Raw genomic sequence first — 15828 nt, 5'->3', positions numbered from 1 at the left:
AATCACTTGATATAGACGCTCACGTGACATGCTCCGCAGCGTTCTGTTCAACGAAGCTCAAAGATTTTTCCGAGAAATGGCCAAATCTCGGCAATAGAATGGGTGGATAAGGAAATCCTTTCCTAGAATGAGCATGGTGACTATCACAATCCGAGTCCTATGTCTTGGGAGCGTCGTTTATCCAATGCGGATAAAGTACGGGCGCCTTCTTTGTATTATATCTGATATGTATTAAGTCTAAAGTAAACAATATTTTAGGGATTTAATAATTATATTATTGTTAAAATATTCAACTATTTTTCTAACTGTAACTTGGCGAGCTTTCATAACAATTTGCTCAACTAAGGACACATCTCTTCCCCAGCTTACTTTCACAGGGCAACAGAACAAACATCATTTTTAACCATCTCCCTTTCTTCACTAAAACAATCAATCAATTTAATGATTAAACTTCTGGGAAGTCTTTTGTCTTCAAAAACCTTGTACAAATTATTAGATGCTACTGAAAAGGAATTTCCAAGATACACGTTAAACTTTACAGCCGTTTGTCGCTCGAGTACGACTGAGTCCATCATTTTTTGTCACAGGTCACCTACATATTGACATCATTTTCACATTATGACGTCACAAACATGGAGCAAAACATTACATAATAGCTGCTATTTATAGAACATGTGTATGACTATATGTGTGCCAAATCTCATTTCGATCTGAATTGTGGTTTTGTAAATATAGAGATAGTTCGCGAACTTTTTGATCACCCATCGTAATCTACGAAATTCTTTAAAATTTTAATGACAGAGGTATCCCCGTTCATTCCTCCATGGCACCTGATCCAACCTCTGATATCTTAGAAGTCCGTAATTGTCCTGCTCCTGGTTTGAATTTTCTGAATGAGCTTGGATACTGTTTGTTATCTCCATATTTTATACAAAAAAAAAAAGAAAGAAAAAAATCAACGTCTTGGTTAATATATCTTCTTCTAGCATATTTTTTCTCCAAGATATTGAATAAAAATATGCCTATCGATTTTCCTTTAAAAAAATTATTTCAGGCAGTAAATGACATACACATTAGTAAGCAGGAATATCTGCATTTACACCTAAAATTTGTGAACATAACAAGTATTAATGTAAATGCTCGATAATAATATATTTTAAAAGTTTTTTTTAGTTTTTTGTTTGTTTGTTTGTTTGTAAAAGATTTAATCAACCGTTCTTTTCATGCTTATATAATCATTCTGTGACAGATAAATTCATTCTAATAAGAGCATCCTATGAGATAGTCAGGAGATATGTGCTGGCAGTGGGATTCCCATGCATACCTGAAGAAGAAGGAGAACGAACTAATTGTATAATTATATAAAAAGAATGAAGTTCATAAACATGAACGACTACTGGTTACCTGGTAAATCAAAGGAGTTCACTACATTTTATTAGATTCTTTTCATTCAGATCCACAAATTTTGCTGAGCTTAAATCTGTGAATATCTGGCCCATTATATCAATATGGCCAGTGTAAAGAAGAACACTATTTATGGCTGATAGAGAAAATTAAGTTCTGTATAAACTAAAAAAAGAAACATAAGTCCTTAATGTATTATGCGTATGTATTCAATATATATATATATATATATATATATATATATATATATATATATATATATATATATATATATATATATATATATATATATATATATATATATATATATATATATATATATATATATATATATATATATATACTTGAAGAGTAATTAAAATTTATGTCGATTGGTTCTTAACAAATATAATATAAAGCAAGTAGCTGATTTGGGTTTAGAAGTTTAGAAAAAAAAATCTAATTTAAGTTAGCTTATTTATAAATATTGGAAAAATCCATTAAGATCTAAATAAAATAAGTTAATTTAACTAGGTATGTCTCACATATACTTTGCTACTTAAGAGGTTTTGATGTTTCCGGAAAAAAAAACTATTCAATTGAAACTTACGAAAATCCAAATCCATGATGTTCTCTCTTCAGCTGTTTTACACACACGATGTCATCAGATATATCGTCATTTCTGAAATCTATTAGAAGAAAACTGTAACAGACCTGCAGTTAATAAATTTTGAAGCTATAATTGACATTACAAATACAAACGATTCTTTAATGAATTAAAAAATACGTAAATCTGAAAACTAATTACACATAAACATGTTATTATAACCTTACAATCAATTTTGATTCTGGAAAAATATCTGAACTGTTTATAGAATTAAAAGACCTCTGAGCTGAGTTATTAATAAAGAAAGATTTATCCAGGGATAGAACCATATATACTGGATGACTATTTCTGCATTTAGAATGTTGGATGGACACTGTAACTTATAAATACTTATTCATTTTGGAATTGTTCGAATTAATTTTCCCTCATAATTTCGATAAAAAACTGATTAAATTGAACTGATATACATTTTAAAATTGAAGAAAGAAATCTTTGATTTAATAATCCGTCTCCATGCATTTAAGTTGCGTTGTTTGCAATTGTGGCCATGGTAAATACATTAACCTAGTTCTTGTTTTTAAGTTAGAACTATGCAAAAATGTAATAACCATCAAAATAATTTTACTTCTTACTCTTCCCCCTATTTTGCCGATGACTTTAACAAGAAATATTTGATTTTAAAACATATGCAGTATGTTTTAAAGGGGCTTGCACACAGATTTGGAGTTAATATTTTCTAAAATTTTCAGGTACTGTAGATCACCAAATTTTCATGACATCTTATTTTCGCGAGATATGTACTTGTTATTTATAAGTGAGACAAGATTTTCACGAATGCTGGGTATTGTTGTATATAACCTACACTAACAGAAATTCACGCGAGAATTAAATTTTCGCGAGCACACTGTCTCGCGTAATAACGTGAAAATAATGTTCTCGCGAATAAAATTAATAGTGATTTACAGTAAATGTCATGAGTTACAGTGTATATGCACGCCGAAATATTATAAAAGCGTGTAAAGAAACTTCTTTTATCTAGAGATTATTAATACTACTAATTTCGGGACGCGTATGATTGACACATATCCTGCCACTTTCAAAGAGTAAACATTATCCTTAATACTAAGGTTGAAATTTTGTTGAGTATCAATGAAAAAAAAATACAAACCTATAATTCAGAAAATTCAGTGTAAAATTGTGAGAAAGCAAACCAACTCACAAGTATTTTCAGTCCCCACCCAGTGGTGTGTGCAGAGTAAACATAATGAACATACCCCGTAAAACGTAAATATTAACAATAACAGAGCTCGTGCCCATTTTTACAAAGGCAGATCTTTGACATAATGTAAAGAAAAAGGTCGTTGTCCTAGAATTCTAAAAATATTCATATTAGTTCAATACAGTTAACTTTTTTGAAAAAAAAAAATAGAAATCTAAAATGTAAACAAAGCAACTGTGTCCAGGTCCCTTTAAGTATCCATTATTCCAGTATTAACAAAGGTTTGTTAACAGAAATGTATTTTTTCTAGCTTTGAAAATAAGACCTCAAATAGAGAGATGATGTTTGCCACTACTTGCGTATGCATTTTTTGTTGTTCAATAGTGGCGCCTGCATGTAAACATTACCTGAACAATTTGCATTGCAGCCATTCTTGGTGGTTTGTCCATTCTGAGGATCACAGTTCCAATAATCATTAATCTGGAAAAGTCCATGGTCGCGAGATCCATCAATGTTTGGAGGACTTATTACGTTAGTTCTATAGCTCGATTCAAATTCTGCCATACAAACATCTAAATACGACAAAATATACCGTTCAGTACGACTGCCACAATTTCAAGCAAAAGGGGACATATTGAGGAAAGTATATTGAAACAAGAGGTCCAGGGGCCTTAACGGTCACCTGAGTATAATGCAACAATCCATAGATTAAAACAGAATGAACTGATAAATAAAGCTATGTTGCCCAAAAGCAAGAGAAATAGGATAATAAGGGATCAGCAAAATATTAGTATTATTAATTAGTACTCAATAACAAATCTTAAAAGTTGATCTATTTATTTGCCTGTACTTTCCCCATATGTCACTATCCTCATGCGGACTAGACAAAACACTATCAGTTACACACATTTCATCCCCCCTCTTCACATTGGCCTCTCTTGCTATTTTAAGGTTATTTATTGTACAAAGATATGGTATTTTTTGTACCATTTTCATTTATCTATCATTTAAAACTTTTCCTGACCATTAAAACTATAAAAGTACTTTTGTAATAAATATTATAAAAATTTCTTGTATAATTCTGTTATTCATTTGACCTTTTAAGTTATATTATATACAGTGTTTAACTATTATAGGTGAATAGCAAAGGGGAATAACTCCTTTCAGTAGAAATTAATAAATTGACCAAAGGGTACAGCATTTCAAAATCTGGTAAAATGATCCCTGCTTATTATAACTTTTTCCATACTCTATTTACCTCGTAGATGCCCAGGAGCAGAGACGAGGATTTCAAGGAAATAATCCATTTTACTATAGATTCAATATAGACCCACCCTAATACCAAAGCCTCTAAACCAGGGGCCAAGATAATCATACTTTTGAAAGAGTTGCCCTTGCTCATCATAATTATAGACTTAGTTTATCTGCTAAATACCCAGGGACAGAGAAGTAAATTTCAAAGAAATAATGCACTTTCATGTTATAATCAATAGAGCCCCGCCCTACAATGTAACACCAAAACTCCCTGTACCACAAATTTCACAATTTTGGAAGAGGCGCCCTTGTTCATAAATATATATTAGTTTTATCTGCTTAATACCCAGGAGCACAGATGAAGACTTTCACAGAAATAATGCACTTTCATTATATAATCAATAGAGTTCTCCCCCCTTTCAAGGAGAACCCCTCACCCTGGGGTCACAAATTCACAATTTTGAAAGAGGCACCATTGATCATCATAGCTATGCAATTAGTTTATCTGCTTTATATATTGGTGGAGAGAAGAAAATTGTATTTTCATTATATCATAAATAGAGCCCCACCCTAACACCAGAACCCTTGACCCAGGGTCCAAGATATTCATAATTTTGGAAGAGGAGCCCTTGCTCATCATAACTAGGAGGAGAGAAGATTTTTAAAGAAATAATGCAATTTCACTATATAATCCATAAAGCCCACCCTCTTCCCACAAAGCACCTCACCCTGGGACCATAAATTTCACAATTTTGGTAGAGGCACCCTATATCATCATAACCATGCACCTAGTTTAGTACAAATATCATTTCTGCTTGAACTTTCAGTAAGGCGTGATATTCTCGGCTATACATAATTAGCGTCTCTCAGATAGTGACCTAGATTCTCATTGGTTGCCAGATAAGCTCATCAATACTGAAATTTACACAGCTTTTCATTCACGGGTGAAATACACATGAAATAAAAATGGTTCAGACATCAACAAGTGACGCAAGGAACCAATTACATCGTTTCTTACAGTAAAGAGGTGTGGCTTATGTCATCTCATTGTTTGTTAACAACGATCTAAAGTTGCTAATGTTATTAATTTCTTAACATATGAGAATCTAGGTCACCATTTGAGAGACGCTAATCATGTATCGCCGAGATTGTCATGCCTTACTGAAAGTTCAAGCAGAAATGATATTTGTACTATCTGCTTTATATACAGGGGGAAAGAAGAAGTTTTAAAGAATTTGTGCATTTTACTATATAATCTATAGAGCCTCACCCTAACATCAGAACCCTTGACCCATGGGTCAATTTTGGAAAAGGCGCCCTTGATCATTATAACTATATACTTGATTTATCTGCTAAATACCTAGGAGCAGAGAAAAAAAACTTCAAAGAAATAATGCACTGTCACTATATAATCAATAGAGCCCCCCCCCCCCTCTCCCAGAGAACCCCTCAACCTTGAGTCAGAAATTCGATATTTTGAAAGAGGCACCCTTGATCATCATAACCTTGCACCTAATTTATCTTCTTTGTATACAAGGGGAGAGGAGAAGATTTTTAAACAATTAATGCATTTTCACTATATAATCAATAGAGTCCCGCCATAACACCAGAACCGTTGACCCAGGGGCCATGAATTTCACAATTCGGAAGAGATCTTTCTTTAGCATAACTATGTACTAAGTACAGTACATCGGCTAAATGCCCAGGAGCAGAGAAGATTTTCAAAGAAATAATGCACTTTCACTATATAATCGTCACCCGCGTGGCGCAGGGGTTAGAGCGTCTGCTCTAGAGTCGCAGAGTAAGGAGTTGAGCCTTACGTCGCGGGTTCGAATCCCTCTGTGAGACGTGGAGACCGGTCCTTTGGATGAGACCTTATAAACCGAGGTCCCGTGTCGCAGTAGGTGCTGGCAAGAAAAATATCCCTCACTGTTCAATGACCCTGAGTGCCGGTCAAAATTTGCAGCATTCCACCGGCAAGTGGTGGCGTCTCCGCATGAGTGAAACATTCTCGAGAGGGACGTTAAACAATAAACAAACAAACAAAACACTATATAATCAATATAGACACCCCTCCTACAGAACCCCTCACCCTAGGGTCAGAAATGTCACAATTTTGGAACAGGAACACTTGAACATCAAAACCATGCAACGAGTTTATCTTCTTTATGTACAGTGGGAGGGGAGAAGATTTTTAACGAATTTATGCATTTTCACTATATGGTCAATAGAGCCCCGCCCTAACACAAGAACCCCTGAACCAGGGGCCATGAAATTAACAATTTTGGAAGAGGCCCCCTTGATCATTATAACGATGCACCTAATTTATTTTCTTTATACACAGGAGGAGAGAGAAAGATGTTCAAAGAATGAATGCATTTTCTCTATATAATCATTAGAGCCCCTCCCTAACACTAGAACCCCTGACCCAGGGGCCATGAAATTCACAATTTTAGAAGCCTCCTCCACACCATAACTTTGTACTTAGTTGATGGGTTTAATACCCAGGTGCAGAGGAGAAGATTGTCAAAGAATTAATGCATTTTCACTATTATCATTAAAGCCCCGCCCTAACACCAGAGCCACTGACCCAGGGGCCAAAATTGTGAAATTCACAATTTTGGTAGAGGTAACCTTCCTCATCATAAGTATGCATTTAGTTTGTTTTCATTGTACCCAGGAGCAAAAGAGAATTTTTTTTTTCAGAAATAATGCATTTTCAACAGAGCCCCACCCTAGCACCAAAACCCCTGACCCTGGGGCCATGAATTTCACAATTTTGGTAGAAGGCTCAATCCTTATCACAATCATGCCAACAGTTTGACTGCTTAATGTCCAGGAGTAAAGAAGAAGATTTTTAAAGATTGCAATAATTTTAGTGGTTTTGGCCCAACCCCTCAGGCCCCAGGGGGACAGGGAGCATGCAATTCACAATGTTTGTTCCCCTCTACCCATAGATGCTATATGCAAAAGTTGGTTGATATTGGTTGAGCGATTTTAAAGAAGAAGTTAAAAATGTTCAAATGTTAACGAACATCGCACTACGCACATCGACGGACGAAAACAGATAGCAATAGGTCACCTGAGTTTACTCAGGTGACCTTATAACTTGTATTAACTCGATCCTTTAAAGTAATTAATTTATCATAGTTGTGCCCCTTTATTAGCTGACCTGTTTTATATTCCTATTAAGCAGAATTTATTTAAAAAAAAGTCTACACGTGAAGAAGAAAGCACTTGCTGTGGTCTTCAATTCGCGACATTCAGATATATCGACCTAAGACGTATACAAGGATAGAGACTGTCCCTTCGCCAAGTGCCCGGCTCTAGAAGCTAGTGAAAGGCACGGGTCGTTCGGATGTGACCTTAAAAAACTGAGATCCCGTTTCACGGTAGGCGTTGACAAGATAAAAAACCCTCACTGCTCAATAGTCCTGAGTGCCGGGTATAGGTCTAAATTTGAAGCCCTTCACCGGCATACGGTGACGTCTCTATATGAGTGAAAAATTCTCAAATAGAACGTTACACAACATACAATCAATATTAGAATTCTAAACCACCTTTGTTTGCTAGTTTCGTCCGTTTTTCTATTAGCTTAATGAGGGATTCTTCTCATATTTCTTGTATTTAAACATTGATGAAATTTCCATAGATTCAAGAGGACATAATCAGTAAGTGATGGTAGCAGTTAGATTAAATTTGACCGTTTTATCTTAAAACCAAGGTCAGGTCAAGGTCATATCTTTTTCCTTCACATTACAAATTAAAAAAAAATACTATTGCCAATCATGCAATGTCTACTTCAATTTCAAAAGTTGATTTTTTTTTTTTTTGGCGTAAAAAGATATTACCATTTAGGGTTTTTCAGATGATACTACCAAATCGACATGAATAATTCAACTAAAATTGATTTTGGCTAATCCGAATTTCCTCTATTTTTAGTTATTTTTATATGCTTCCTATATTTAAATTTTTCTTATTTTTATATATGGTAAAGGAGTCACACAAAGATAAAAATTGATACTAAAACAAAAAGGTTTGACAGTTTACTAAGGGAGAAAAAAACCCCATTTTTTACAGATTTTTTGTTCAAATCTGTACTTAAATTGGAATCTTTTAAATGCTAATAAAATTGTAGTTTGTTTTGAACATCATATTTATTTGATATATTTTATAACTTCAGGCCATTATTATTTATTTTACTTACATTTGAATTTTTTAAAGTCTTTGACTGTTAAAAATTCTATAATTAAATTCATTGTTCTATGGTAATTTTGAGAAGCAGAAAAGATCGAGATTTTTTTCATAGGCTGTTGTTCCGCCAAAAATATAGTCCCTGCTAGATTTCAAACTCAGTTTACCATTTCTATGTAAAGTTTTACAACTATGATGAAGAAAGAAAAATATGATTTTTTAAATAACTTCCATGTAAATATAAAAGACATATAAGCAAATATACTTTGAATATTTCATCCATCTAGTCAGAAACCAGACAAGCATCCCTTGGATTAAAAAAGAAATTGACACAGTGGCAGTTCGATGGATATTCAGTTGATGCAATATCCGTGTTTGACCCGATATTGCTCTCTTTTAAGAAAAGTCTTGTTATGTTTGAATAAATTCACTTACAGTCGTCAATATCACTACGTGGTATATCGTGGTTTGATTCTGCTAACTCTTTTGCCAGTTCACACTTTGTAAAGGTTTTTCCACTCACTGAAAATAAAAATGATAAAAAATTCTTCTCATAGTTTAATATTTATTCTGTCTAAAACTATAGATTAATTTTTTTTCAATGGTGACAAAAATAAGCTCTAGTGAACTTGCGAATACTTGTATTGAATAATCTCCAATTTTTAAAGGCATTCATGCTAAAGAATATTTTTTTATATACTAGCAGAAACAGTGCTTGGACATTTGATATTAAGTTTTTCCCAGTCCATCATAATAAGTTGTATTGCTGAGTACATGATTGATCACACGTCGAGAGTGTCCGGTAGAAAGGGGTGCATGACAACTGATCCCATCTCTTACATTTAAGAGGTTTGTGTTCCTTCTGCTCCCAATGTTTTTTTTTCAAGGGAATTTGAGCTTTATTAGTGTTCGTTATTTCCATATTTCATTGTTATTACTGCGTACTTCATGCAGGATGTCTTCAGAAGACTAGCTTCAAATTAGGCTATAAATCGGCATCCAGGGTCATTGAGCAGTGAAGGTTCTTAAGCGTGCCAACACCTTCAACGGTTTTAAGGTCTCTTTTGAAATAAAGCAATTGTCATTTCAAAAGAGCCTAGTGCTAACCGACTGAGCAGTTGCAAACTATTTTAACCGCGTTAGAATTGCCCTGGTTGGGCACAAGCCCACGACATTTCTACTACGGAGTGAGCTCTCTACCGACGAACAGTCAATAGAAAGACAAAAGTACAAAGTCCAATTTCTTTTTTTCCCCTTATCATGGCAAACGTACAATATGATGCATAAATGAGTTATATGATGTTGATGTTTTATTATTAGTCCTTATGGATTACTAAAATAATACTTCTAGTATATTGATGTTAGCGCTAAAGCAACCACTGTTAAAAATGCTTGTATTATGCATTTATTTCATTTGAACTATACTTGTTGTCTATAATCCAGTCTATAGAATCTGTGCTTCTTAACATGACAGTCACTCTACATTAAGTATAATTTAAGTTAAAATAATAGACACCGCAGAGACCGCCACATCGGGTTATAATAAAGATATCTGACTGATTATAGACGATAAAGGGAAATTAACAACTAAATTATATGACACACTAGGTAACTTCAGCATTTTTCATCGTCAACTTTCCTTAAAATATTCATGTAGTAATATTCCGCTATCACATGCATATAGTGTTTATTCGCTACTCAAGAGCTTGATCTGAGTACGATCAATTTTTAAAGCAAGGCATACCAGTCACTGATTTAAAAAACCTCCTTTAAAGTCGGCATTTCGTAAATGCTATGGTCGACATAATGACCTATTAGTAAATACATGTATACCTATTGATGGGTCGCATTTTGGCTAATTAGGGTCTTCCGTCTTCAGCATAAGACCCTTCTATTATTCTTAGGTTTCTTTTTTACCTTTATTATTAGGGTCTTCCGTCTTCAGCGGAAGACCCTTCTATTATTCTTATGTTTCTTTTTCAAGCTTCTTATTAGGGTCTTCCGTCTCCAACGGAAGACCCTTCTATTATTGTATTGTTTCTTTTTCACTTTTATTATTATTATTCCACTTTTTCTTTACAATTTTTGTGCAGAAGATATCTCGCAAACGGTTCGATCGATTTTCATGAAATTTTCAGGGGTAATGCCTTTTGATCTGAAGATGATCCTTTTTTGTTCAAATCCTTAAAATTCACTTCCGGTCGGAAGTTATCGCCCTTTAATCGATTTTCAGATAACCATTTTGTCGACACAAAAACTAAGAAACGGCAAAAGCTAGAGCGCTGAAATTTTCAGCGATTATAGACGACATGTTGAAGTTTTCCACCTGGGTTTTCAAATTTTCCGGAAGTACCTAGTATGGAAGCTCGGTAGGGGTTGAAATCTAGGACATGAATCGGGAGTGAATTTTCAAGACATTTTTTATCATATCTCTAAAACTATGGAGATTTTCTAAAAACATATTGAATAGAAATTGTGTAGAATTACAAGATCTTTTATATGATATCAAAGAAAAAGGGCTGACTCATCACATTAGGGGCCGAGAGGGGCCGAAAGTCTTTAGTCAATAGCTCTTTAACGATCAAAATTTTGTAATGCATTACTGAAGCAAAAATGTTTATCTCAATAATTTACAACTATATATTGTAATATTCACATCATATGTTACATAATTAGGGGCCATTAGGGGCCAGAATGCTAAATCTTTGACGATTTATATCTCAAAAGTGAGAAATATTTTGATAAGCGATATTGAACAAAAGATGTTCAAAATAATGTTCTAAACAATATGCAACCTTTTATTTTTTGCTAAACGTCCCCATTAAGGAATTGAAGGGCCGGCCCCTAAATACTTCCTTTGCAAATATCTCAGAAACGAAAAAGAATTTCTGAGTAGTTGTTGAACAAAAAGTGTTCAAAATCATGAGAGCTTTAAAGTGATATGAAGAAAAAGGGGCTGGCCCCTCAAAATAGGGGCTGAGAGGGGCCGAAAGTCTTTGAACAATAACTCTTTCACGATCAATATTTTGTAATGCATTACTGAAGCAAAAATGTTCATCTCAACAATTTACAACTATATATTATGATATTCACATCATATGTTACATAATTAGGGGCCATTAGGGGCCAGAATGCTAAATCTTTGACGCTTTATATCTCAAAAGTGGGAAATATTTTGATAAGCAATATTGAATAAAAGATGTTCCAAAAAATGTTCTAAACAATATGCAACCTTTTATTTTTTGCTAAACGTCCCCATTAAGAAGTTGAAGGGCCGGCCCCTAAATACTTCCTTTGGATATATCTCGGAAACGAAAAAGAATTTCTGAAAAGTTGTTGAACAAAAAGTGTTCAAAATCATGAGAGCTTTAAAGTGATATGAAAAAAAGGGGTTGGCCCCTCAAAATAGGGGCTGAGAGGGACCGAAAGTCTTTGAAAAATAACTCTTTCACGATCAATATTTTGTAATGCATTACTGAAGCAAAAATGTTCATCTCAACAATTTACAACTATATATTATGATATTCACATCATATGTTACATAATTAGGGGCCATAAGGGGCCAGAATGCCAAATCTTTGGCACTCTATATCTCGAAAGTGGGAAATGTTTTGATAAGCAATATACAATAAAAGATGTTCAAAATAATGTTCTTAACAGTAAGTAACCTTTCGATTTTTGCTAAAGGTCCCCATTAAGGATTTGAAGGGCTGGCCCCTAAATATATCTTTTGCATATATCTCGGAAACGAAAAAGAATTTCTGAATAGTTGTTGAACAAAAAGTGTTCAAAATCATAAGAGCTTTAAAGTGGTATGAAGAAAAAGGGGATGGCCCCTCAAAATAGGGGCCGAGAGAGGCCAAACGTCTTTAATCAATAACTATTTAATGATCAATATTTTGCAATTCATCACTGAAGCAAAATTGTTTATCTTAACAATTTACAACTATATATAAAAATTTATGTCATATGTTACATAATTAGGGGCCATAAGGGGCCAGAATACCAAATCTTTGGCACTCTATATCTCGAAAGTTGGAAATATTCTGATAAGCAATATTGAATAAAAGATGTTCAAAATAATGTTCTAAACAATATTTAACCTTCCGATTTTTGCTAAACATCCCCATTAAGGAGTTAAAGGGCTGGCCCCTAAATATATCTTTTGCATATAGCTCGGAAACGAAAAAGAATTTCTGAATAGTTGTTGAACAAAAAGTGTTCAAAATCATAGGGGTTTAAAGTGGTATGAAGAAAAAGGGACTGGCCCCTCAAAATAGGGGTCGAGAGGGGCCAAAAGTCTTTAATCAATAACTTTTTAACGATCAATATTTTGCAATTCATTACTGAAGCAAAAATGTTTATCTCATCAATTGCCAACTATATATTATGATATTCACATCACATGTTACATAATTAGGGGCCATAAGGGGCCAGAAGGTCAAATATTTGGCACTTTATATCTCGAAAGTGGGAAATGTTTTGATAAGCAATATAGAATAAAAGATGTTCAAAATAATGTTTAAAACAGTAAGTAGCCTTTCGATTTTTGCTTAACGTCCCCATTAAGGAGTTGAAGGGCTGGCCCCTTAATATATCTTTTGCATATATCTCGGAAACGAAAAAGAATTTCTGAATAGTTGTTGAACAAAAAGTGTTCAAAATCATAAGAGCTTTAAAGTGGTATGAAGAAAAAGGGGCTGGTCCCTCAAAATAGGGGTCGAGAGGGGCCGAAAGTCTTTAATCAATTATTCTTTAACGATCAATATTTTGCGATTCATTACTGAAGCAAAAATGTTTATGTCGGCAATTTCCAACTATATATTATGATATTCACATCACATAATACATAATTAGGGGCCATAAGGGACTAGAACGCCAAATCTTTGTCACTCTATATCTCAAAAGTTGGGAATATTTTGATAAGCAATATTGAATAAAAAGATGTTCAAAATAATTATCTGCTCAATATGTAACCTTTCGATTTTTGCTAAACAAGGAGTTGAAGGGCTAGCCCCTAAATATATCTTTTGCAGATATCTCGCAAACGAAAAAAGAATTTCTGAATAGTTGTTGAATAAAAAGTGTTCAAAATCATAAGAGCTTTAAAGTGGTATGAAGAAAAAGGGGCTGGCCCCTCGAAATAGGGGCTGAGAGGGGCCAAAAGTCTTTAATCAATAACTATTCATTGAGAAATATTTTTAATAATATTACTGAAGCGAAATAGTTCATCTTCACACTCTTTATGGTGTTTACATCATATGTTATGCAATAAGGGGTAATTAGGGGACAGATTGTATAATCTTTGGCGCAATAAATCTTGAAAAGGAAGAATATTTTGATAACCAATATTTTAACAAAAGACGTTCAAAATAATATTCTTAATGATATGCAATCATTCAATTTTTGCTAGACTTAAAGGGCCGGCCCTTAATATTTCTCGGAAACGAAAAAGAATTTCTGAATAGTTATTGAACAAAAAGTGTTCAAAATCATGAGAGCTTTAAGATGATATCAAGAAAAAAGGGCAGATCACTCACATAAGGGACAAAGACGGGCCGAAAGTTTTTAATCTATAACTTTTTACTGATCAATATTTTGTTAGACATTACTGAAGGTAAACTGTTTGTCTTAACAATTTATTTATATAACTATTTTTTAACGAAAATCTCAGTCAAATTCTTACCTCATCTTATCGAAAATCTTAACAAAAATTACAAATTTTTATATAATTTCATTTTTTCAAGATAAGGGTCAGCAGCTGAGAATAGAAATGTTGCATGATACATAATTTAAAAAAAAGGGGGGGGGGGCGATCTTCCCACAATAAACAGAAACTACAGGAAAGAAAAATACTTAGTCAGCCTGATCTGTAGAAGAGATTCTTTCTATATAAATTCTTATCAGACAGGTTGATCACTATATGTAATTTTGTACGTCGTACCTTGGTCAAAAAGGAGTTCGTAGAATCTTTGGCCTGAAATAATAATCGTGATTCTCGTACGTCCTTAGTCGAGGTAATCAACACATGACAAGATCGCAGATTTCATACTGGTCGCCGAAAATGTTTATTTTAAAGCTAAAAATCAATAACTACTGCTACAGGTAACACATGTTAGTATACGAAATTACAATGAATATCACACACTTAAGTCGTAAAAAAAATATAGAAAAGAAGTACGAAAAGAAAGAAGATAAAACAACAGAGTACTAGGGCAATGTTAGAAAACCTAAATTTCTCGGGGAAAAAAGGAAAAAAAAAAGAAAGAAAGAAAAGAAAGAAAGAGAGAACGAAAAAAAAGAACCCAATCCATTTACTACAAATCAAACTAGAAGAGTAGAGTCAGTTTTAACAATTTTTATTTTTTGATCACCAAACAAATATGCAGTAACTTTCAACAGAATATGCTTAAATTGACTAACAACAACATAAACCTTCATTTATTATTATGTCGCCCCGAACGAAGTCGGGGGACATATTGTTATTGTACGCCTAAAAACCTTGTCCGGGAATTCACTCGAAGATTGCTAGGACAATCTTCCTGAAACTTTCCACAAAAGACGATCACTAGTTGTACTTCTGCAGTGCAGACTTTCAGTTTCAAAATGGCTACCGTTGCCATGGAAACATGCGAAAAGTGAGGAATTTTGTCCGGGAGTGTTCTCTCTGGTCCCTTGAACATTCATCATGAAACTTTATAGAAGTCATGATCAGTAATTGTAGTTGTGCGATTCGCATTTAAAATTTTCAAATTGTCAATTGTTGCCATGGAAACAGAGGAAAAGTGAAAATTCTTTAACTTCGATTTTCTCAGTAACTGCTCAAGCAATCATTTTGAAACTTTAATGGATGATTCCTTGATTGTGTCAAAGTGATTTCTATTTTTAGAAAAACCTGGAATTGGCCGCACACAGTTACCAAAGAAACAAAACAGAAAAAAGATATTACGTCACATATGTTCTCAGAGGTAGCTTGGACAATCTTGATGAAACTTTACAGAAATTATAATTAGAAACTCTAGGTGTGCAATCAACATTCAATTTTTTCTAAATTCCTACCGTTGCCATGGAAACGGATGAAAAGTGAAAATTCTTTAATTTCTATTTTTCTCAGTAAATACGCAAGCAATCCTTTTGGAAACTTTAAAGGTTTATTCCTTCTACCGAATCA

General features: G+C 33.7%; 1 protein-coding gene across 1 annotated transcript; it reads right to left on the bottom strand.

Moving 5' to 3' along the window:
* Positions 1-1883: 1883 nt before the first annotated feature.
* LOC133200304 (lysozyme 1-like) lies at positions 1884-9406 on the bottom strand. Its single transcript, XM_061336125.1, has 5 exons — positions 9358-9406; positions 9093-9179; positions 3617-3781; positions 1994-2072; positions 1884-1890 (listed from the first exon to the last, which is right to left on the bottom strand). Exons 1-5 carry the CDS (start codon positions 9404-9406, stop codon positions 1884-1886), a joined length of 387 nt encoding a protein of 128 aa, XP_061192109.1.
* Positions 9407-15828: the final 6422 nt, after the last annotated feature.

This window comes from Saccostrea echinata, unplaced genomic scaffold, assembly GCF_033153115.1.
Source record: "Saccostrea echinata isolate AGI-Se365-2 ecotype Australia unplaced genomic scaffold, CSIRO_AGI_Sech_v1 ptg000038l, whole genome shotgun sequence".
Classification (NCBI taxonomy): domain Eukaryota; kingdom Metazoa; phylum Mollusca; class Bivalvia; order Ostreida; family Ostreidae; genus Saccostrea; species Saccostrea echinata.
This window is presented reverse-complemented; position numbering and strand designations above follow the sequence as displayed.

Excerpts from the sequence above, each read along its gene's own strand:
- LOC133200304 (XM_061336125.1), bottom strand. The coding sequence starts at position 9,406 with ATGGACTGGGAAAAACTTAATATCAAATGTCCAAGCACTGTTTCTGCT. Across the intron at positions 3,782-9,092 it reads ACGTAGTGATATTGACGACT|ATGTTTGTATGGCAGAATTT; the intron begins GTAAGTGAATTT and ends TGTCGTATTTAG. Across the intron at positions 2,073-3,616 it reads CTGCAATGCAAATTGTTCAG|ATTTCAGAAATGACGATATA; the intron begins GTAATGTTTACA and ends TTCTTCTAATAG.